At 39.9% G+C, this 25,721-nt stretch overlaps 1 protein-coding gene across 5 annotated transcripts in view; it reads left to right on the top strand.

Annotated features, from left to right (window-relative positions):
* tnksa (tankyrase, TRF1-interacting ankyrin-related ADP-ribose polymerase a) overlaps positions 1–21,728 on the top strand; it is a 183,280-nt gene extending 161,552 nt beyond the window's left edge. For 4 of the 5 annotated variants that reach the window (XM_041185621.1, XM_041185623.1, XM_041185622.1 and 1 more), the window contains 6 exons: positions 1,850–1,947; positions 3,476–3,550; positions 10,782–10,887; positions 11,611–11,797; positions 15,179–15,335; positions 16,854–21,728. In XM_041185621.1, the coding sequence (XP_041041555.1) occupies positions 1,850–1,947; positions 3,476–3,550; positions 10,782–10,887; positions 11,611–11,797; positions 15,179–15,335; positions 16,854–16,940 (710 nt within the window). In that variant the 3' untranslated portion in view covers positions 16,941–21,728. Of the gene's footprint in view, positions 1–1,849; positions 1,948–3,475; positions 3,551–10,781; positions 10,888–11,610; positions 11,798–15,178; positions 15,336–16,853 lie in introns of those variants that run through there. The other variant, XR_005942762.1, reaches the window with a different exon arrangement.
* The last annotated feature ends 3,993 nt before the right edge of the window (positions 21,729–25,721 follow it).

Below are 25,721 nucleotides of genomic sequence, written 5' to 3' on the forward strand. Positions count from 1 at the left end.
ACAAAAGAACAAAGGTGTTGAAGGTAGTGATATTATCTAAAAGAATGTGCTAATTAAGAATGGATGGCAAGACACACAAGGTACAGATAGTTCTAATGGGGGTGGGGTGAACTAAGAGTAAAGGGGCACAAAAGGTATAGATTTAAAAATAATGGAAATAGGTGGGAAAAGAAAAATCTATATAAATTTTTGGAAAAAACAAAAGGGAGGGGGAAGAAACGGAAAGGGGGTGGGGATGGAGGAGGGAGTTCAAGATCTAAAGTTGTTGAACTCAATATTCAGCCCGGAAGGCTGTATAGTGCCTAGTCGGAAGATGAGGTGCTGTTCCTCCAGTTTGCGTTGAGCTTCACTGGAACAATGCAGCAAGCCAAGGACAGACATGTGGACAAGAGAGCAGGGTGGAGTGTTAAAATGGCAAGCGACAGGGAGGTCTGGGTCATGCTTGCAGACAGACTGAAGGTGTTCTGCAAAGCGGTTGCCCAGTCTGCGTTTGGTCTCTCCAATGTAGAGGAAACCGCATTGGGAACTAAGTTGAGGGAAGTGCAAGTGAAATGCTGCTTCACTTGAAAGGAGTGTTTGGGCCCTTGGACGGTGAGGAGAGAGGAAGTGAAGGGGCAGGTGTTGCATATTTTGCGTATGCATGGGTAGGTGCCGTAGGTGGGGGTTGAGGAGTAGGGGGTGATGGAGGAGTGGACCAGGGTGTCACGGAGGGAACAATTCCTACGGAATGCCGCCGGGGGGGTGAAGGGAAGATGTGTTTGGTGGTGGCATCATGCTGGAGTTGGCGGAAACGGCGGAGGATGATCCTTTGAATGCGGAGGCTGGTGGGGTGATAAGTGAGGACAAGGGGGAGCCTATCATGTTTCTGGGAGGGAGGAGAAGACATGAGGGCGGATGCGCAGGAGATGCGCTGGACACGGTTGAGGGCCCTGTCAACGACCGTGGGTGGAAAACCTCGGTTAAGGAAGAAGGAGGACATGTCAGAGGAACTGTTTTTGAAGGTAGCATCATCAGAACAGATGCGACGGAGACGAAGGAACTGAGAGAATGGGATGGAGTCCTTACAGGAAGCGGGTGTGAGGAGCTGTAGTTGAGGTAGCTGTGGGAGTCGGTAGGCTTGTAATGGATATTGGTGGACAGTCTATCACCAGAAATTGAGACAGAGAGGTCAAGGAAGGGAAGGGAAGTGTCAGAGATGGACCATGTGAAAATGATGGAGGGATGGAGATTGGAAGCAAAATTAATAAATTTTTCCAGGTCCCGACAAGAGCATGAAGCAGCACCGAAGTAATCATCGATGTACGAGAGGAGGAATTTCTTCTGAGGGTGATTAGTCTTCGGAATTCTCTTCCTAGTGAGCAGTGAAGGCTTGGTCATTGAATATATTCAAGGCTGAATTAGATAGATTTTTGATCGACAAGGGAGACGAGGGTCATGGGGGCAGGTAGGAAAGTGGAGTTAAGACCACAGTCGGATCAGCCATGCCCTTATTGAATGGCAGAGCAAGCTTGAGGGGTCAAATGATGTGCTGTTACTCCTGTTTCCTTTGATCTTATGCTCTTATTAAATGATTTTTTTCCGTTTTGATCATTGAATCTGCTCCATATACCAGAACTTATTTGACTTTCAGGACACCCTTTACAGAGTTTGTCTAGCCTTGGTTGGTTCTGGGATATGCCATGTTTTATCTGTCCTGATTGTCATTATAAACCTGATTGTCATTATAAACACCTCCCTGACATGTCTGCTCACTATTGTGAGACCACCTGTGCCTCTGATGCCTGTTTCTGTGCTCCATAAGATTGCTGGCTGAATTTTAATCAGCTAATATTGATTGCCATCTTCCCAGGTGCAAATCCTTATCTGACTTTCCATTGTGCTAGCCAAGGAACCATTCTTATTGATCTCGCACCAGATGACAAAGAGTACCAGTCTGTGGAAGAGGAGGTACTATTAACTTGATATCTGTTGGGTTTTCTTCAAAGTTCAATAATTCATGCTCTGGATTTCCCTCTATATACTTTACCCCTCTACCTCACTCAACTCTTTTAAGACTCAGATTAAAACCAATCTCTTTGACCAATCTTTTAGTCAACCCCCCTAATATTTCCTTTGGCCGAATGTCCATTTTTTCATTATGTTTGAGTGCTTTTGGGCCTTTGCCTATATCAAGTTATTTTATATTTGTAAGTTGATTTACTATAGTTCTGTAGTTCACTGCATTTGTCCCTTTAAACAGTAACTGAACAAGGCTATTTCAAGTTCATACCTAGTGTGCAATGCTGTGTATTATAATCCCCTATCCAAGTGTGCATATGCCCTTGCAGTCGCTTGCCTTTGCAAATCAACTTTGATCAAATAACTTTGAATAGTTAACACTGAGTGCCATGCACGTTTTTTATATTTACACGCCTGCATTAGGTGTTGGAAAATTAAATCAAAACTTAAGCAGACAATGTCAATTTTCGTAGTTCTAGTTTTCATTAAGCTGGAAAAGTGAGCTTGACGGCCAGTTTCAGTCAAGCTGAGGTAAATTTTTCCGATAAGGAACCCAATTCCAAAATTGATGCTGGGCTTAGTAGACATCAGAAAAGGAATGTAAATAGAAATAAGGTGGAGGTGAATAGGAGTGAGGAAACATGTAAACTCGTCAATTTATCTGTATGCTGCTGTTATTTTAATAGGTTAGTACTGCTATGGGTTGTATTTGTTATCTGATGAACAAACTGTAATCAAAGGGGTGAACAATGATTAAACATTCAAGGATATTGACAGAAATGGTGAAGGTGAATGCAGATTAATTTGACATAACTCTCTGAACACTAATTGTTTGCTCCAGTGTTTCTATTCCGTAGTCTTGTATTGAGCACTTATAGAAGAAATGTTTGCTTCACACTGAAAGATTGTTTGTCCCTGGAAAAAAGATAAAAGTTTAAGCAGCAGTAAATGTAATTGCTCTCTGTTGCCACTGTCTGTTACAAGCAGTGGTGAACAGGTTCATTTTATCTGTTCTGACTGAAGGATCATCTTAGCATAAGAAAGGAAATGAGTGCAACCATAATTTTAATTGTATATTTTGTAAACATAATGTAGCTCAAAATAGCTCTGTATTCTTAGATATGCATGTGTTCATTCTGCCAAAAAAATGGATGCACATATTGCTACCTTTTCCTTGCCTTATTGTTCCAAGTATGATTGTGTTTGCTATATATAGCGTATATATCTATATGTGCTCTATAAATTGCAAGTTTGCTCTAGCCTTTACACTCTGGCCCTTATGCCCACTGGCCCTTGTGCCCCCCAGCCCTCGCCAACCCCAGCCTTCTCCTTCAAATATTTGATTAACTATTATAAGAAACAGCTTATTTATATATGCCCTCTCCTGTCCTCAAGACATCCTAAAACATTGTATTCAGCTTTCAAAGTCTTTTCCTGTTATGGAGGAATAAACATTGACAAAGATGTTGTTATTCAGATGCAAAGCACAATCCGTGAACACAGAGATGGTGGGACAGCAGGCGGAGTTTTTAATAGATACAACATCATTAAGGTAAGAAGTTACAGTATTTTCATACTATTAATGCTTAATAATTTAGTGGTTATTTTTGTTAAATGTTCAGAAAAAATGCCTATTTGAAATTCAAACAAGTCATTTTCAGAACTTCTGTGGAAAATGAAGATAATTGCTACTTTTGAACTAATTACTGAAAGAAAATTGGATGCAATAGTGCATCATGTTGGTGGCAGTGGATGTTGCTCTGTCCCTCACAAAAACTCATTCCTGCTGACTACCACCTTTTTCCCCTGATTTTAGATCTGGCCAACATTCCTGTGATTTTAGTATAAGTAAAACAGTTTTCTTTGGATCCTGCTTAATGTTTAATATTTGTGGAATGATCCCTTGAGAAAGCAAAATGTCTTCTGTGTTCAAATGTCAACACTCACCTCTGTTAACACCCGCTGTTCCTCACTTTTTCAGACTTTAGACATAAAGAGCTTTGTTTGCATTTTATAGGGAAAGTACCTCAAGGTGCTGCCTGCTTAAGATTTCACGACACTCTCTCCAACTTTTGAGGTTCAGCGCCTGTCCTTTTTATCCCATCATCAGCATAATTTCCCAATAACAATTATACATAAGGCCACCTCTGATTACTTCCTTGTGTTTCTCTCCACCCTCATCCCGCTTCCCTCTCCAAACCCTACTTTCTTCTGTATCCCCAGAAACAACACTTAGCCAGTTCATTTAAAGCCCCATTTCCAAAATTCCAATTGTCTAGTCTTTTGGCCGTCATTTATCACAACATTTCTGCAGCCACCAATCTGCCCAACTACACTCTCACCTCCACTTTCGATGTTCTTGTCCCCATTAAAACCACTTCTCTCTCTAGTTGTGCTCCTCTTGGTATTGCCCATATCTTTGTTGCCATAAGCCCAGGGGATGCAGAATTGAACAGATATCGTGGACAACTGGTTTAGCCATTCACCACCAGATATGGCTGAACCACATAAATCATTATCGTGTCCTCCTGTTGTCTGTGAAAATGATTCACTATTCCAGGATCAAAAAAGCAGCATTTAAATGGAGAGAGATTGCAGAACTCAGGAACTCTGGGTGTCCCGTTACATGAATTAAGAAATGTTAATATGCAGGTACAGCAAGTTATTAGGAAGGCAAATGGAATGTTGTTGTTTATTTCAAGGGGAATGGAATATAAAAGCAGGGATGTTTTGCTACAGTTGTAGCAAAACCAGGCATTGGTGAGACCACATCTGGAGTACTGTGGACAATTTTGATTTTCTTATTTAGAAAAGTATATAACTGCGTGAGAAGCAGTTCAGAAAAGGTTCACTCAACTGATACCTGAGTTGGGAGAGTTTCTTATGAAGAAAGGTTGGACAGACTGGGCCTGTATCCATTGGAATTTAGAAGAATGAGAAGTGATCTTATTGAAACATAAGATTCTGAGGGGATTTGGCAGGGTGGATGCAGAAAGGATGTTTCCCCTTGTGGGAGAGACTAGAACTAGGGCACACAGTTTAAAAATATGGGGTCTCCCATTTAAGATGGAGATGAGAAGAAATTTTTCTCGGATGGTCGTGAATCTTTTGAACACTCTTCCCCAGAGACTGGTGGAGGCAGGGTCAATAAATATTTTTAAGGCAGAGGTGTATAGATTCTTGACTAATAAGGCAGTCAAAGGTTATCAGGGACAGGCGGAATGTGGAGTTGAGGTCACAATCAGATCAGCCATGACCTTATTGAATGGTGGAGCAGGCTTGAGGGGCCATATGGCCTACTCCTGCTTCTAGTTCGTGTGTATCATTCTGGAATGCAAAGGTAACCCCTGCTGCTTTTCTGTACTGAAAACCATCTCCTAAAACCCTCTTCGCTGTTTTCCACAGCCTCACCTCCATCAAGTGCAAAGAGCTCATGGGCAGAAATTTACAACAGCGGGATTTTACGTTCCCACTGTCATCATTTATAATGGCCCGTCGCATTTTACGGACCTGTCCCCACCGAAATGGGGCCGTAAAATTCTGCCCCATGTATTTCTTTGTCACGAAGATTGAGACTATCTGTAGTGTGTACCATCTGCAAGATGCACTGGAGAAACTCAGCAAAGCTCCTTAGGCAGCACTTTCCAAACCCACAACTGCTGCCATCTAGAAGGACATGGACAGCAGATACATGGGAACACCACCATCTGCAAGTTCCCCTCCAAGTCACTCACCATCCTGACTTGTAACTATATCGCCATTCCTTCACTGTCATTGGGTCAGAATCCTGGAACTCCCTTCCTAACAGCACTGTGGGTGTACCTACACCACGTGGACAGCAGAAACTTCCCTTTCTGGCTTTCATGTTAGCTGATGTTGTTAACGATTCCCTTTCCTCAGGTACTGCTCCATATCTTTCAAATCAGACATCATCAGCCCACTCCGCAAAAAACTAATGCTTGACGCCCCTCTCCCCTTGCAAACTACAACCCTATCTCTAATCTCCCTTTCCTGCAAGCCCTTGAATGTCTTGCTGCCTCCCAAATTTGTGTCTCTTTCCAGGAGCTCCATGTTTGAATCCCTCCAATCCAGTTTCTGCCCCTGCCAAAGTACTGAAACGGCTCTTATCAAAGTCACAAATGATACCCTAAATGACAAAGGTAAACTATCCCTCCCTGTCATCCTTCACCTGTCTGCAACTTTTGACACGGTTGATTACATCTTCCTCCAACACATCATCACCAACATCCAGCTAGGTGGGAGTGCATTTGCCTGGTTCCAATCTTATCTATATAACTGTAACCAGAGAATCACCTACATTGAACATACGAATTAGGAGCAAGAGTAGGCCACTTGGTCCCTCAAACTTGCTCCGCCATTCAATAAGATCATGGCTGATCTGATTATAACTCAACTCCACATTCCCACCTACTCCCGTTAACCTTTCACCCCTCTTGCTTATCAAGAATCTATCTACCTCTGCCTTAAAAATTTTCAAAGACACTGCTCCCACTGCCATTTGAAGAAGAGAGTTTCAAAGGCTCACAACCCTCTGAAAGAAATAATTCCTCCTCATCTCTGTTTTAAATGGATAATCTCTTATTTTTAAGCAGTGACCCTCCCAGTTTTGGATTCTCCCACAAGGGGAAACATCCTTTCCACATCCACCCTGTCAAGACCCTCAGGATCTTATATGTTTCAATCAAGTCGCCTCTTACTCTTCTAAATTCCAGCAGATATAAGCCCCTAGCCTGCTCAACCTTTCCAATGCTTCCAATACATTTACATCCTTCCTTAAATAAGGAGACCAATACTGGACCCAGTATTGCAGATGTGGTCTCAACAATGCCCTGTAGAACTGAAGCATAACCTCCCCACTTCTGTGTGTCTAACAGCATCTGTGACGTGAAAGACAGAGTTAACATCTCGAGTCTGTATGACTCTTCTTCAGAGCTAAAGAGAAGTTTTTTTTTACTTCTCTTTAGCTCTGAAAAAGAGCTCTATGGACTCGAAACATTAACTCTGTCTTTCTCTCCACAGATGCTGTTAGACCTGCTGAGCTTTCCTAGCATTTTTGGTTTTTTGTTTCAGATTTCCAGCATCTGCAGTATTTTGCCTTTATCTCCCTACTTTTGTATTCAATTTCCCTCACAATAAACAATGACATTCCATGAGCTTTCCGACTTACTTACTGTACCAGCATATTAGCCTTTTGCAATCCATGCATTAGGACACCCAGAACCCTCTGCATCTTTTCTATGCTTTTTTATTCTTCCTGCTAAAATGGACAATTGCACATTTTCCCACATTATACTCCACTTACTAGGTCTTTGCCCACTCACTTAGCCTATCTATATACCTTTGTAGCCTCCATATGTTCTCTTCACAACTTACTTTCCTACCTATCTTGGTGTCATCAGCAAATTTAGCAACCATACCTTCGATCCCTTCATCCAAGCCATTTATATAAATTGTAGAAAGCTGAGGCCCCAGCACTGATCTCTGTGTCACACGTAATAAAACAAAATGCAGGAAAAACTCAGCAGGTCTGACAGCATCTGTGGAGGGAGAGACAGAGTTAACATTTCGAGTCTGTATGACTTTTCAGAGCTAAAGTGAAGCTCTGAAGAAGTCATATGGGTTCGAAATGTTAACTCTGTTTCTCTCTCCATAGATGCTGTCAGACCTGCTGAGTTTTTCCAGCATTTTCCATTTTTAATTCAGATTTCCAACATCTGCAGTATTTTGCTTTTATCCCTGTGTCACTCCATTACATTTTGCCAACCAGAAAATGACCCATTTATGCCATTCTGCTTCCTGTTAGCTAGCCAATCTTCTATCCATACCAATATGTTATCACCTACACCGTGAGATTTTATTTTCCGCAACAACCTTTGATGTGGCACCTTATCAAATGCTTCTGGAAGTACAGTACATCCACCAGTTCCCCTTTATCCACAGCAAATGTTACTTCAAAGAACTCCAATAAATTGGTGAAAGATGATTTCCCTTTCACAAAACCTTGTTGACTCTGCCTGAATTTTCTAAGTGGCCTGCTATAATGTCTTTGGTAATAACTTCTAACATTTTCCCTATGACATATATTAAGCTAACTGGCTTTAGTTTCCTGCTTTCTTTCTCCCTCATTTATTGAATAAAAGAGTTACATTTGCTATTTTATAATCTAATGGAACATTCCCCAAATCTAGGGAATTTTGGAAAATTAAAACAAACTATCTCTCTAACCCCTTCTTTTAAGACCCTAGGATGGGGTCCATGAGGACCCGGGGACTTATCAACCCACAGGCCCAACAGTTTGCTGAGTATCACTTCCCTGCTGATTGTAATATTCTTGGGTTCCTCCTTTCCTTCCATTTCCTGATTTAGAGCTATTTCTGGGATGTTACTTGTATCCTTATAGTGTAGATCAATGCAAAATACCTGTTCAATTCATCTGCCATCTCCTTATTTTCCATTATTCATTTCCTGCAATGGTTTTTCTTCCCACTCCCACACAATCACCTCTGACATCTTTTTTTATCGTTTCATCAGATGAGTGTTGCTGGCAAGACCAGCATTTCTTGCCCATCCGTAATTGTCCTTGAAAAACTGGTGTTGAGCCACCTTTTGGAACTGCTACAGTCCATGTGTTGTAGGTACACCTAAGGTGCTGTTATGGAGGAACTTCTATGTTTTTGACCCAACAGCAGTGAAGGAGAGATGATGTAGTTCCAAGTCAGGATGGTGAATGGCTTGGAGAAGAACTTGCAGTTGGTGGTCCTGCTCTTTTATGCTCTTGTCCTTTCTAGATGGAGGTCTCAGGTTTGGAAGGTACTTTTGAAGGAACCTTGGCAAGTTGCTGCAGTATATTGTGTAAATAGTGCACACTGCTACCACACTATGTCAGTGGTGAAGGGAGTGAATATTTAAGATTGATGGGGTGCCAATCAGATGGGCTGCCTTTTCCTGTAAGGTGTCGAGCTTCTTGAGTATTGTTTGAGCTGGACTCATCCGAGCAAATGGAGAGTATTCCATCACATTCCTAACTTACATTTTATAGATGGTAGATAGGCTTTGGGAAATTAGGAAGTGAATTACTCACCACAGAATTCCCAGACTCTGACCTGCTCTTATAGCCATAGTATTTCTATAGTTAGCCCAGTTAAGTTCTGGTCAATGGACAACCACCACCACCAACAAAACCCCTGAGTATCAAGGGAGTTGGTTAGATTCTCTCTTGTTGGAGATAGTCATTACCTGGCACTTGTGTTACAATCCACGTAGAAGCTGATAGCTTTTTAAAAGAAATGAATTCCCCAAGCAACCAACGGAAATAAACTGCTGGACGAGATTTCACTTCTTAAGACTTGTACTGTAGAATCAACATTGAGGAAACATTAAATTAACAGGCAATTAATACATTAAATTAAAAAAAGATACTTGCGCATTGACGAAATAAAGCAACCAAAATATCTTACAAAACACTTCTATGCAGTGTATTTAAAAGCAAACCTGTTGAACGATTCCAACCTCCCACTTACCAACCCACCCGCACCCCAGCATTGAATTTGGTAGTATAAACACATTTAAAAACTAGAATGAATCCAAAAGCCCATAAACCACAGTATAAACAATTCAATGCACTTGAAAACACTTTAAACCATTTGTAAACAATTAAAAGACAACAGATGAACGCAATTGAAAGTGTTTAAAAAGTTTTAAATTTTTCCTTATTTTACTAGACTGCACTTACTGTAAAATGCGCATTGCCATTTACTTCATTTTAAGTACTTTTAGAATTCCTTTCAAAACTATTCCATGTTTCCTACATTACATTAAAGGTATACAAACTCATAAATCAATTAAAAGCCTTTGAAAGATTAAACGTTGTTTTAAAGAATGCTTAAGAGCTTTAAAAACACTCAATGCTGTAAGGCTGCTGGACCTCCAGGTGCATTCCTTCCACTACTGTCATCAAAGGTGGTGTAGCCCCACATTCTGCGCTTCGCCCTCTAGCCATCATGACTCTCTCCAACGTTGGCTGCATCTTCCGGGACAGAGAGTCCCTGCTGCTCCAGTGAAGAATGGTAAGGCTGTAATTGCACTTTTGCTTCACTGCTGACCAGAGACTGTTGGGCCAATACATTATTTAATCTTGTTATCTGAAGCTCAAGCTGCACAAGCAAAGCCCCTTTTAAAACGACTCGCTTTCCTTCATACCATAGCACTTTCAAAATTTGAATTCAATTTAAAGATAAAATCTTGAACTGAGGAACTGGCTTCAGTAAAAGAGAGTGAAGTTGTCAGATTGTTGTAAAAGCCTTACTGATTCAATAATGTTCTTTAAGGGAGGAAATCTGCCATTCTTGTCTGGTCTGACCTATATATGACCCCAATTCCACACCAACATTGTTTCTTAACTGCCATCTAAAGATGCCTAACAAGCCACTTTGTTGTATCAAATTCATTTGGTTCAAAAACTATAAAGCACCTCCCCACCTCAGGGCAACTAGCAATTCACAATCAATGCTGGCCTTGCCAGCAACACCCATATCTCGTGAATGAATAAATAAAAGCCATATGACTGAGCAGGTAGCTTCCTTTATAACAATTATTTCTGAGCCTTTTATTATGTTTTGGCCCACATGCTGTTACATCAGGAACAAAACTGAAAGCGTGGCTTAGAATTAGGCTGTATTTTGTATGTTGAGGGATAGAGGAAGCTCACTTGGTTTAATTAGGTGTTGGTGTGTTGGCAAAAATATGTATAAAATTCTTTTCAGATTCAGAAGGTTGTGAACAAGAAACTACGGGAAAGGTTCATTCACAGACAAAAGGAGGTAGCAGAGGAAAATCATAATCATCATAACGAACGGATGCTCTTTCATGGTAAGTCATTAGAGGCTTCAAAGTGAAATATAACTTGCATGCTCATTATAAAGCAAAGTCACCATCCCACGCACCCACACTGATCTGCTCACAATCACAGTTTTATTTTGGCACCTTCCAACTCTAACTTTCTTCTTTCAAGGATGTTAAGCTGAGTTTCAGAACAAGATTTTATACAAATAGGAACCCCTAATATACAAAATCCATAAGGGAAGGGCCTTGTTTGGACCAGCCCTGCACATGAATGTTAGTGGCAGTAGTTCATTTTCTCTCTATAAATGCCAGCTGGAGTCTATAAACCTGGCAGGTTTAGAATGAGGTTGCAAATTTGTCACCTGGGAACCAGTGACACTAAGGCCCCATTGACACTAATGTAAAAGCCGACCATGTTAACTTCAATGGCAAAAAGACAAAGTGAAGATAAGTTTTGCATTTAATTCTTCCTCCTGCTTACTAATGGTCCTAAAGCATTTCACTTCATTTAGCACCCTGCTAAAGCGCTTGAATTCATCAAGTTTCAGTGACCAACCTTTCAGTTTGGCTTTCCAGTGCAGCTTCTATTATTTAACTGGACAGGCCACAAATGATTTACTTTAGCAAGCTACACTTTAATTCTTCAAAGATTTATGCTTTGTAATGGCTGAAGCAATATTTAAGAGTGGGAGAATTGTCCTGTTAATCCATGTATGTTATGCTAATGTGAATTGTATACTTTCATTCTAGGTTCTCCATTCATCAATGCGATCATTTACAAAGGGTTTGATGAAAGACATGCATACATTGGTGGGATGTTTGGTGCAGGGATTTACTTTGCAGAAAATTCCTCTAAAAGTAATCAGTATGTCTATGGCATAGGTGGAGGTACTGGATGCCCAACCCATAAGGATAGGTCATGTTACATATGTCACAGGTAAGGGTCATGCTTCCTCTGTGGAAAATATTTCAGGCTTATTTTGCAATGAAATGGAGAAGTGTGACTGATAATTCAGTACAGTATTCAATTTGGGAAAAGAAAATATTCAAACTTGTTACTTTATGTATATTTAATCCTCCATCAACATTATCAAAATAGATACAATATTGGCCTAGATCTTCCAGTCTCCAGGTAGTCAGAGAACAGACATAATAACTCCAGGGTAACCAGAACAGACCCGCCAGTCACTTGCACTGACCCCCTCAATCCCCCACCAACTACTGCCCCTCACACGACACCACCACTGTTACCACCCCCCCGCCCTCTTCCCCCCACCCCCCCCCCCCCCCCCCCCCCACCCCGCACAAACTCTACCTGTCCCAACATGAGTCATGAGTAGCCCTCAACACCCGACTGCCCCACCCCGACCACCCAATTTCCCAACCCAACCCCACCGCCTGACTAGCCCCTGACCTGACAATCACTCCTGACCCGCCTGCCCCCTCACCCGCAATATGTTATGTAGCCTTCAATATTAAGGACCCAGTCGTTACCATCCCGCAGCCACATCTCCATAATTGCTATCAGATCATACTTATTTACTTCAATGTGGGCCATCAATTCATTTGCTTTATGAATACTGTGTGCATTCAGATAGAGAGCTTCAGTTTTGTCTTTTTGTTACCTTTTGTAATATCTAGGCTTGTCTGTTGATGTACTCTTAGGGTTTTTCTTCCTGCCATTCTCTGTACCTCATTTCTCACATTACTATTTTACTTTCCTGTCATGACTCTACACTTTGAATTGCTACCTCTACCCAAGCTTGATCTGTCACCCCTCTTGTTTAGTATAAAGCCCTCTCTACCTCCCTAATTATGTGATTTGCAAGGACACTCGTCCCAGCATGGTTCAGGTGTGAAACGTCCCAACAATACAGCCCCCACTTTCCCCAGTACTGATGCCAGTGCTCTACAAACTGGAACCACTTCTCACACACCAGTCTTTGAGCCATGCATTTGCCTCTCTAATCCTATTTGCCCTATGCTAATTTACACATGGCTCAGGTATTATTACCTTTAAGATTCTGCTTCGTAATTTGGTGCCAAGCTCCTCTGACTGACTTTGCAGAACCTATTTCCTAGTTCTGCCCATCTCATTGGTACCTACATGTTCCATGACAACTGGATCCTCCCCCTCCCACTGCAAGTTTCCGTGCCCCCCCCCACCCCAGCCCTGAGCAGATGTCTCGAACCCTGGCACCAGGCAGGCAACATAACCGCCTGGACTCTCGCTTATTGCTGCAGAGAACAGCATCAATCCCCTTCACTATATTTTCCCCTACTACCACTACATTCCTTTTTGCTCCCCCCCCAGCTTGAATGGCTTCCTGTACCACAGTGCCATGGTCAGCCAGCTCATCTACCTTGCAGACTTCACTTTCTACCGCACAGGTTATGAACACCTCAAACCTGTTTGACAATTGCAAAGCTTGAGTCTCCTCCTGTACTACCTGCTCAGTCCCATTATCTGCCTCACTGACAGTCACATTCTCCTGTCCCTCATCACTGACCAAAACAGATGACCCTCTTCTAAGAGTGTGACTGTCTTCTGGAACAAGGTATCCAGGTATTTCTCCCCCTCCCTTATGTTGTGCAGTGTCTGCATTTCAGCTTCCAGGTCAATAATCCTGATCCAGAATTCCTCAAACTGCTTACACTTGCTGCAGACATGGATCGCCTTGACGTCCAAAAGCTCCCACTTCTCACAGCTGCAACATAATGCCTGTTTTGCCACTCTAACTTATGTTATTTAGTTAATTTACTTTAATTACTTTATTCCTATGTATGCTACAATTTATTATGTTTATTAAAGGCTAGTAGTTTTTAATGCTTTTTTTGAATAGAACCATACAGGCAAGATTAGCCAATTCATCTCCTATGCCAATGTACCATTGTATGTGATACTGTATCAATGGCCCTACCCTTTGCCATGTTTCAGTTTTTAAAGGAATATCTGAGCTGGTTTAGGTTTTAGGGTTTCCTTTAAAGTGTGCATGTGCAGAATAAGATATAGATAAATTAAATGCTGCTTGTGACTACTTCCACCATCTCACTTGTACTTTTGAGCAGTGTATTTTTTTATCTCTCCTAGTACATTCTTCTTTTGGTTCTGCATAGGTTTTCCCTCATCTGGTCAACGAAGCCTCCTGACTGTGCTTTCGCTCACACACACACACTGCCTCTTTTCACAACAATCCCTCTTGTCCTCATAATGCCTGTGCTGGCTGTTTTAAAGAGCCCATTCAATTAATCTCTGTCTCTGCTTTTTCCCTATAGCGCTACAATCTTTTTCCTTTACAAGTATATATCCAATTCCCTTCTGAAAGTTATGAATACTTTTTTTTCCACCACCCTTGAAAGCACTGCATTCTAGATCAACACAAGTCAATGCAAAAACAAAAATTCCCCATCTCTTCCCAGTTATTTTGCTAATCTTAAATCTGTGCACTCTGGTTACCAATTTCCCCTGCTAGTGGAAACAGTTTCTCACCATCTTATCAAAATCCCTCATAATTTTAAGACCACTATTATGTTAACCTCCTCTTGACATTCTCTTCTTTAAGGTGAACAAACCCAGGATCTCTGGCCTTGTTACATAATTGAAGTCCCAGTATCTGTACTCTGTGCTCTGCCCATGGCTTTGGAGAGTATCTTTGAACCCACTGAGGGTCCTTTAAGGAACTCACCTGTGGATACCCAAAACCCTAGCCTATTCTTTCACTTTTCAGATGTTGAAGGACATGTTGCCTATTTCCAACAATTTCTGTTGTTATTTGCTAAATTCTAGTTGACTTGAAGTTCTAATTCACATTCTGCAAATTTATTTTGCAAATTCTTCCATTGACATCATGGATAACTGCATTCTGTCTTGTGACAAACTAGCAAGATCAAGAGCTCAATCCCTGATCTGCATGGTGTTATCTAAAGAGAAAGGAAAACATCAGTTTGTGTTCCTGCTGCTAACTGTCTTTCCCTCCACTGCATCCACTCCATCTACCTCCCCGCAACTGCAGACCTGGATGAAGAAAATGCTTCAGTTCCAGTGTTTTGGTTTACATTGTACTGTGCTTTTAATATGGGTTCATTTTATCCTGTATAGTATAAACTCCCAAACTTCTGTCGGCATCAAATCTAGATATGTATATTTTTAATCATTATGAATATAATCTATGCAATATAATGTCTGAATCGATCATCAACGCTTAAGTGATGTAGTAAGTAAGCTTGTTCCGCCTCATGTTTTCCTATGTCTGAAGGATAATATAAAACTTAGGTCATATATTTGGTTCACAAGGCACTATGTTTATTTTGATTGCAGACAAATGCTCTTCTGTAGAGTTACACTCGGGAAGTCATTCCTACAGTTCAGTGCAATGAAGATGGCTCATGCCCCACCAGGGCATCATTCTGTGATTGGGAGACCTAGTGTCAATGGACTTGCTTATGCAGAATATGTCATCTATAGAGGAGAACAGGTACTGAACTTTCTGGGGATTGTTTATCCTTAACTATAGAAATGAATGAGAAACGAGCAATGTTGAGAGTCAGTTACTAGGAGATAATGAAGATTGAGTCAGTATAATCGTGTAAACATGAAAGCTTCTCATGTTAAATCTCATATTAATCATTTACCTGGTTAATTTAAAGTGACCATTGTCTATCTTGTGAATGAGTGTAATATGACTAACCCATATGGGGTAGTTTTTTGTGAACTCTGCCTGTTGCTTGAGTTTTAGTGTAATATTTTGTGCTTTAACTGTGATTCAACCAGGCTTTGGTAGACTGAAATATTCATAGTTCACAGACCTTAGCCGGTTGTTATCAACATTGATGTTTAAATTATCACACGATCTACCAGATATTATTGTACAGTGACACTGAAGTTGGAATTAAACTTCAGTTTCTTTGAGGATTTTCTGTAAAAAAAAAAGCTGTACATTACAGAATATTTTCTGATTAATCAAGTTGTATCTCAGCTGAACTAAAGAGTAATCCAGTTGGTTATTTAAGCCTACAATTACACATGAATATTCTGCCTACAAATTGAAGGGTGAATTCTCTAGGGATGCTACCCCTTTGAGTTGGATGTTATGGAGTAGCCAACTTGGCCAAATATTCAATTAAACAATTATTTAAAAAAAAAATTCTCAAATTAGTTGGCTGTTGTGGGATACCAAGACAAATCCCTGTGTGATACCACAGTTTAATAACCTTTGATCCTACCCTGCAAATACTAAATGTCAGCATGGCCCCATTAGCAGTACTCACTTCTGTGACAGAAGATTGTAGGTTCACTCTAAGACTTGTAAACACAGGGCTGACATTTCAGTACTGCATTGTCAATACTGGATGAAATAAATGATGTGATGGATGTTAAAGACTTCATTGCTATACAGTAATTAAAGAAAAGCTGGGAATTCTGGTGGCCTGACCAACATCTCTTCCCCCAGTTAATAGAAATCAGACTAGGTACTCTGATCTTATTGTTGTTGCGGGACTTTGAAGTGTGAAAAATGGCGCCACCATTTGGCCAGCTCCAGAGGTGCACAAATCAACAGCTAGGATAATTGTAACTCTTTCGAGTACAAACACATTTCCATCTGTTTCAGATGAAGTTACGTTGTTTCATAGTTTGCCATTGTGAGATTTGAACTCTTGATCTTGGGGTTAACAAACCCAGTACCATAACCACTTGGCTATTTAGGCCAAGCAGGATAATTGTACCTGCCCATTCCCTTTGTTGCAGTAGATAGGTGACCTGGGATAATATGACTTTTGAGGAATGTAACTCAGTCTCAAAAAAAGTTCCTTATCTTAAAAGGCATGTATTTATTATTATTATGGTTATCTGGCAGACTTAAAAGCATTCTTTGGAAAATGCAGCTCTAGATTTCACTAATCAAATGTTGGGTTTCAAGTTGCTGTTTGAATAGTATTCTGTCTCATTGTCCTTTGCATTTTAGCCATCTTAACTCTTGCACATCTTTACCCAGGCATATCCAGAATACCTCATCACATATCAGATCTTGAAACCAGAAAGTCCGTCACAGCAGATAACGACAAGTGAACAGAAGTCATAGTCCAAGCGAAATCTTTGCACCAAAGTGAACTTGCACCTAAGGCTCTGTGTGATGAATGCCTTTCCATGTGACTGTTACAATATTTATTTGAGAGAAACTTTAACAATAAAACTGGTGTTTCAGTTTATGATTCTTTACTTCCCCCTCAAGAAAGAAATATTGATTTCACCGCCAGATCCAAATGCTGTGTATTGTAAATTGTCCTTCCCTCTCAAAGAAAGCTTATTACTATTAGCTTTGAGCTACATTGGATTTACTATTTTTACTTGTTCTCCCTCACACTTCATTTTTCAAACGTACTGGAGCTTTTGAAGTGCTGTTGGTTGGGAACCTTGTAGGACAGTTAAAAAAAGTACCTCACGTGGCTTCTAACCTTGATCACCATAGTTACGTCCATGGTAAATTCAAGTCCTGGAAGAGGTGATCTGTTATAACCAGCTTTGGCATTGAGCTGTCTCTTTTTAGCCAGCCAGTTTATCTAATAAAAACTGAGGTGTTTGAACCATAACACCCCCACACAAAAGGCAAAGAGATGGTCTGTTTGTGAAGAGACTTAAGTTGCTTAATGTGGGGCAGTGAATAAAAATTATGTAAACCAGCGATGCTGCTTCAACCAAGATCAGTGATGCAAAAGTCAATAGCTCACAAAAGTTCATAATCAACATGCAAATGAACATCTAAATCACATGTTCTTATAGGGCAGGTAATTTGCATGGGTATGGCATCTACAATAACAGTTTGGTTTTCCCAACTTTGAAGATTGTTCCATCTGTTCTGATAGTTTTGAGTATCCACTGAAGTTTTGCACTTTCACATGACCTAAGTTTAATCTTTGACATTTGTGTATAGTTCACATGAATGAAAACTTAAATGTTTGTCTGTAGTCTTAAAAAATGTGGGTAATGGCTATATGTGTAAAGTATGGATTAAGATTCTTCAGAAAACTGATGCCATCCTGACACTGCTAACAATAATCCCAACATTGACTAATGTGCAGCATAGACAAAATGGAATAAGCCTCAAACAAATATGGACAGTTGCATTGCGTACTGGTTGATTATACTATTCAAAATGGTGATGTGGAACAAAAGTTAGCTTGAAGTTTTCTAGCGCAACCTGATTGAGCAGTGTTGGATATCTATAAATAACAAAAAACACAACTCACTTTATAAAGCTTTCTGAACCATGAGATTCTGTTAGCTTTGTGAATAAAATTTTAGACGATTGTGTGCAGCAAGACTGTAATTTACTCTTGGAGCATGATTCAGATGACAAAAACCACAAGAATGAAACCAGAGTACTTTATGGATGTCTTTAGAGCCCTGAGATTAAATTGCATTTTCGTGTGTCTTCAAATTCTATCATTTTTGAGAATAATCTCAAAATGAAGTCATGCTAGTGTCTTAAAACAATGCTGGAGTACATTAAAGCTGAGGCTCTTATAAAGTCATCACTGCAGAATAATGATGCAATTTTTCAGTAGGCTTAATGGAATTTTAGTTCTGAAGCCAAACTAAAAGGTAATTGAAAGTGCAGGATATAGTTTTCTGAAAATTATTACAGTATGATTTTTTTTGGCGTGTGCAGAATATCCCTGATGTCAAGTATGCATTATGTAGCTGATCCAGTCATCATGTGTGCTTAATGTTTGATCCTGACTGGCTGCTTGCTTGTGCACTCAAATAGATCTGGTATCCCAATGCATTGTGGGAAATGAGAGTCTGATGGATGTTTTGTTCAAAAGGAGATAAGATGAATTAGATGTTTCTTTTGGGAGGGGAGAGAAGAGTGTGATGGTCCCATTCAGTCAGGTTTGTATATCCAGCCATAGCTCTGCCCTTCCACATGTGCCAGAGTTGATGTGAGTCCACGTACATGTCTAACTATCCATGTTAGCTATTTGTAGTATATAAGGAACCTTGCCCTTTACTGTTTTGGGTGGTTTGTACGTTGTTACCATGTTTTGCTGTTTAGGCTTTCGACCTCTGCTCCTTTTAGTGTGTTTTGCTCTTGAGACTATCATCGCCTGGTCTCTTGTATTTTGCTGTTCATACTCATCGCCGACTCCAACTAGTGTGAACTGTTGATCAGGTTGAATTACTTGTATCTGATGTGATGCACAGTGGTGTCATATTGCAGATGAAATGGATTTTCTTTTGAAATCTGTTACCTTTAATATTCAAAACCTTGAGTAAATAATTAACTGTCTTCATCACACTCTGTTGACAATTCCTTGTATCTGTAAATGGCATCACCCTCCTTTTGTGTTTAGTTGTGCGTGCTGGTAACATATAATCCATACCTAAGTAACAGTAGTATCATTGATGACCTGTGGCTCTGTAAAATTGGAATGTTGTTTAAAAGCTGTTCTTGAGTTTCTGTAGGGGGCCCGGTGGACAGGGATAGAGTGGTTTGACCTGAAGTGAAATGCATTTGAAAAATGTTAAATTCAAGAATCTTGCATATTTATTGTTCAATGCAAACTTGTAGCAAATTTATCTTTTGAGTCACATGAAGTGTTAGAAGACACTGATGATCACAAAACTAATTGTTGGCTAGTTGATTTCTGAAAATCAACTTTCTAGTAGTATATACTGACCAGTGCTCTAATGTGTTGGTATATCACTAATGTTAGTTGGAAACATTCTTACTGTGAGAATTTTCACATTATACTGATATGGTTGGTCTGCATTTGCTTCAGGAATTAGAATTGTAAGTGTTAATGTACCATCACACTGCAAGGTCATGTCGATATTTTGGAATGATTCATCTCTGAATAGTGACTAAGTTAAAACTTCATTGTACTAAAGTGTTGCAAAAATAGATGTGATGATCTGTAAGCATATGTGACATTGAAGCAATGCAATCCTGAAAGGGGGTCTTGATTTTTTTCTTTTACTTATGAGAAACTTCACCCCTTAACCTGGACTTTTTTTTTAAATGTACCTTGCAATAAAGTTCACATAACACTTGATGTTTAATGCAATTAGTTGCACCTCTGCCCATTTCACAGCTGAGTAGCTATATTCAGCGGTCAATTTGTGAATGCACCGGTTGATTGGGGTTAAAACTAAAAGCATTTTGAAAATTGTGACCTTAACTATAGCTTGCAAGTAAATGCAAAGTTCCATACAAATGCTACATTTTTAATCTGTACTTGAATTTTTCCAGCGGTTTCCTAAATATTTTATTTTCTCAGATTATGTAAGCGTTCACCTTTGGTTCCACAGTGTAGCTTAATTATTGGACAGCAACCTACACTAATGGTATTTCAAACCCTCATCGCTAAACCGTATCAGAAGGTGTAATCATTTAGAAAAGCTTGCTTGCTGCATGACTGAAGGTGTGTATAAGCTTATTTTTTTAAACAGAGTCTACATAAATCCCCAGAGAATGATAATTGCCTCATGGTTTGTTTTACAGCCAACATCACTGCAGTAAAGCTTTGATATGATGACCTGGTTTGCACATTTGTTTTACTGTTGTATTTAACAATTCACATTAATGCTGCATTCATGTATCCATTAATTTTATATTTTGCACAGATAATCACATTTTAGAACAATTTGAGTTATTTTAGCATATTTTAGTGCTTTGGGATATTGAGATTGCAAGTCGAGCTACAATTTTGTCTTGCCTGTAAGGAACTGGCAATGAGTGGACAGCAGATGGTATTATATGCAAGACGATTGCGCAGATTGTTATTGGTAATACAGTTTTACCATCTACCAGCTGAGACGCAGGTATACATCAACAAAAAACCCCTGTTTTGAGCTAAATAAATTTTTGAAGGAGAAAAGTAATGTTTCTTTCACTTTACAAATCCCCCTTAAAGCAGACAGTTTAAGCTTTTTCAGTAGTTTGTCCGTGACACACTTATGCTGGCCACTGGCCTACTATCAAATGCAACCACACTTCCCAAACTGTTGGCATAAGAGTTATTTATACTCTTTGAATAGATGTGTTTCTGTGCAGTCTGTAAAATGTGGCTGACAGTTCCATGCATAGACTGCGGATGATATCCGAATAGGATTCACCCCAAATACATACCACAGTTCTTAACAAATCAGCTCCCTTTGGTAAATGGGTGTATTTGTCATTTAAATAATATATGCAGCAGAATTTAAGGAAAGAAAATCTTTTCAGTCCTTAAGTGAATTCACCAGACTAACTGCCTTCTTCATTAGGTTATGTAAGCTTCCTCCTCCGTCAGATTGAGCTGTATTTTTTTCTTTTATTACACCCTAGATTACCATTTACAGTATATGTTATTGGAATGTATTATGTATTGTACTTGATAAATCAAGTGACCTTCTGTTTTGTATTTTACTTTGTAATTATGGTATTTTTAATATGCACATTTTGTCAATACAAGGTGCTAATGTTTTTGCAGGAGAACACTTGAAATGGGTGTTGAGTAATTTAATATAGATGCCATTTACTTTTCCAGTGGCTTGAAATTGTACGTATAAACAATGGAGATTGTACATATGTATTTTAGTTTGTAAATGTATTGGTAGTAATATCAATGAAAATAATGTTGGAAATGTGAATATGTTTACACCAACAAGAAGGAAGGGAGAGATGTAAACCTGATTGGTATAAATAGCTGTTTTTATTTTAATTATAATCTTGTTTTTTCCCCCTATCCTTTCATTTAAGTCTCTGATTATTCCTAAATTTCAAAGTGTACAGCTGTGTGGAAGGTTTGACTTGTAAAGATGTGCTGAGTTGTGATGTGTGTGGTACTGAAGTAACTGTTAATAAACTGCAGTGATGCCAACTTAATGAAACTTGTTGCTGTCTGAAATTTGTTTCTGACAGTTGTGATGAGATCAAGCACCCATTCATACGGACTCAAAACTTTAACCCTGTTTCTCACTCAACAGATGCTGCCAGATCTGTTGAGTTTTTCCATAATTTTCTGTTTTTATTTCAAGTACTGAACTTATGTCAGCAGAGAAAAAGTATTGGCTAAACTTGAGGAAATAAAAGCCAACAAATCCCCGGGGCCTGATTACATCTTAGGATTCTAAAAGATAAATACAAAGATAGTAGATGCACTGGTTATGATTTTCCAAAATTTCATTACATTCTAGAATGGTCCCAGCAGATTGGAAATTAACAAATATAACTCTGCTATTGAAGACAGAATGGAGAGATAAAACAGAATCATGGGCCAGTTAACCTGACATTGGCTGTCAGGAAAATGCTGGAATCTATTAAGGAAGTCTTAATGCACCTTATAAGGATTATAATATGATCAAAGTCATCATGGTTTTACAAAAATGTAATTGTGTTTCGACAAATCTTAAGTTCTTTGAGGATGTAATTAGGAGTGTAGATGAAGGGAAATTAGATATATTTGAATTTCCAAAAGGCGCGCAATAAGGTGCCATATGAAAGATTACTACGTAAAATAGGAGTTCATGGAGTTTGGGCTAATATATTGGATGGAGGATTGGTTAATGAACAGGAAACAGAGAGTGAGGAAAAATGCATTTTCAAGTTGTCAGGCTGTGACTGGTGGAGTGCTGCAAGGATCAGTGCTGGGGCCACAGCTATTTACAATCTATATTAACTTCGACGAAAAAACCAAGAGTAATATATCCAGGTTTGCTGACTATACAAAGCAAGGTGGGAATGTAAGCTGTGAGGAGAGCTCAAAGGGATATGGACAGACTGAGTGGGCAACAAGGTGGAGTATAATATGGGGAAGGAAGAATGTGCTGAATTATGGGGAGAAGGCCAAGAGATTACCTAACTATCTCCCTATGACATTGCTGAAACCCCCACTTAACGTCCAGGATGTTGGTACCATTGACCAGAAACAACTGGAGTAGCCATATAAATACTGTGGGCACAAGAGCAGGTCAGAGGCTAGGAAATCTGCAATGAGTTACTCACCACCTGACTCCCCAAAAGCCTGTCCACCAACTAGAAGGTTCAAATCAGGAGTTTGACGGAATACGTCCACTTGCCTGAATGAGTGCAGCTCCAACACCATTCGAGAAGCTTGACACCATCCAGGACAACGCAGCCCGCTTATTAAGCGCCTCAACTACCACCTTAAACATTCAATCCCTCCACCACTGACGCACAGTGGCAACAGTGTACAATCTGCAGGGTACACTGCAGCAACTCTCAAAGGCTCCATATACAGCACCTTCCAAACCTGCGACCTATACCTTGTCGAAGGACAAGGGCAACAGAAACATGGAAATATCATCACCTGCAAGTTCCCCTCCAAGCTACACAACATCCTGTCTTGGAACTATATCGCCGTTCCCTCACTATCACTGGATCAAAACCCTGGAACAACTCCTAACAGCACTGTGAGTATACCTACACCACATGGACAGCAGCAGTTAAGAAAGGTGGTTCACCACCATCGCCTCAAGTGCATTCAGGGATGGGCACAGAAGCTGGAAGATTGTCTAGTTTGAAACTGAAGGAAAAATCTAGTGGTCGTCAGAGTCTTGTGGCAAAAACACCCAGCAGATTAGCTTGGAAGTATTGAGAAAGTAACCAGAACAAGGGGCTGAGGAATCCATAGTCAAAAGGCAGTAAATGAAAATCTTGCCTCTGAGAATAGCTGGAACTGAGAAGAATTAAAATATTTCCCTGAGGACTGTGGAATACTTTTGTGTCCCTTCAAATATAAATAACATTCAGATTGAAGTGACTTGAGGAAAAGGCAGGTGATGATATTCCCATGTATCTGTTGTCCTTGTCCTTTGAGGTGGTATAGGTCGCAGGTTTGGAAGGCGCTGTATATGGAGCCTTTGAGAGTTGCTGCAGTGCGAAGTAAGAAGTAAAATCGAGTGCACAACACAATTAGTTATAAACAATTTTTTAAAGCTTGTTTTGTTTAATTTTTTATGCAATAAAGCTTGTTTTAGTTTCTAAACATGAAATCTTGTGGCATAGTTCTATTGGTTAAAACCAAGTATTCAGATTTCTCTTTAAATATTAACAGTCACCAACAGGATCATAACAGCCATCTGGATAACCAGCAGTCAATCATTTAAGACTGACATGAGAAATTTCTTCACTCTGTTGTGAATCTTTGAAATTGTCTACTCCAGAGGGTTGTGGATGCTCCATCATTGAATATATTCAAGACTGAAAGATTTTTGATCTCAAGGGATCAGAGGATATGGAGAGCAGACAGGAGGAGGCAGAAGATCAGCAGTGATCATATTGAAAGGCGAAGTAGGCTCGAGGGGCCAAATGGTCTGCTGCTATTTCTCACTTTCTTCCCAATCTTCTTCACATTGGCACTAGTCAATAAAAATATGGAGACAGACTTTAAAAATTGAGTTATAATTAGAACAGATTTTGAGGTATAAATTATGAAACAATTGGGAGAAGGTAGATGGGAACTGTTTTCAGTTGTTGATGGGTCAAGAATGAAGAACCATAGGTAAAGATTAGGTGCAAGAGATTTAAAACAGCGCAAGAGGGACTTCTTTACATATTTACAGAGAGTTGTGAGGCTATGGAATTCACTTCCAGGATTAGTCATTGGGGCAGGAAATGTCAGCATTCAAGACTAAATTGGGGAGGCAGATGAAGGAATATGAGGACAGGATGGGTAAATGTAATTCAAATAATCAAGACATGCTGCCTTTTGGATGAAATATTAAACCAAGACCCCATCTAACCTATTGAGTTGGTCATAAAACATTCCAGCATATTCCCAGTGTTTTAGCCAACATTCCTCTCAACTAACAGCACGTTAACAGATTAGCCAATGATTTATTTGTTTGCTGTTTGTCAGGCCCTCACAGCTTGCAAATCGGTTATGTGTTTATATGCATAACACTAGCAAATAGCATTTGGGGGAGTGGAGAAACACTTCATTCATTGGTTGTACAGTGCATTGTGAGTACATGTGAGGTGTTATAGAAATGCAAATACATCATTTCTATGCCCACATATGACCCCAAAAAATATAATTTGGCTTCTGAGTCAGATTTGCCCTGAATTACAGGATTAAGTTGGTCACTGCCTGCCAACACATTCTGATTTTATCTAGTTCAGTGTTAAAAACAAACTGGATTTGCAGCAATTACTGTGAGTTCTGCACTGCTATTGGTAGGGGCATTGTTACATGTACTAAGTGTACAGTAACATTACAACATATGGGATGAGATGAGCGCGTCTACACTGCTATCGTGAGTTGTAGAAGGAGGAGTTGGGATCAGAAAGATTTGCAATTGATAATTAATGATTACAAAGTTAGTACACTGGAGACCCTAGGATTGCAATAGACTGGATACAATCAAGTGATTCATAACCACATGCACCACCACAACAACCTTTGGCAGATATATCTCTACATCTACCGAGCTGATGTGGCAAAAGGACCATTATAAATGGGTCAGCTACACTTAAACTGCAATACTCATTGTCAGGAAATGCCAGACTGAATTAGTTGGTGGCAGCCTGAGGCAGATGGATCATGGATTCAAGCCCCATTCCAGGACTTGAATATGAATCTAGATTGCACTCAATGTTAGAAATGCCATCACTCTGACAAGGCATTAAACGGAAACTATTTTTGCCTGGTGGCATTAATTATTGCATGGCATTATTTGAGGAACAGCAGTGTTTCCTCACCTTGCACCTCTGCCCCCAGTGTCTTGCTCAACCAGCACTGCCAAAAGAACAGATTAACTTCTGCTTTATCTTGCACAATGATAGTGGCTGTTGTAATATGCCTTTAAGGGATAGCAGCATGAAATCACTAAAAGGGAAGTGTGTCATGTCATCCAG

The sequence above is a fragment of the Carcharodon carcharias genome, chromosome 4, assembly GCF_017639515.1.
Source record: "Carcharodon carcharias isolate sCarCar2 chromosome 4, sCarCar2.pri, whole genome shotgun sequence".
In the NCBI taxonomy this organism is placed as follows: domain Eukaryota; kingdom Metazoa; phylum Chordata; class Chondrichthyes; order Lamniformes; family Lamnidae; genus Carcharodon; species Carcharodon carcharias.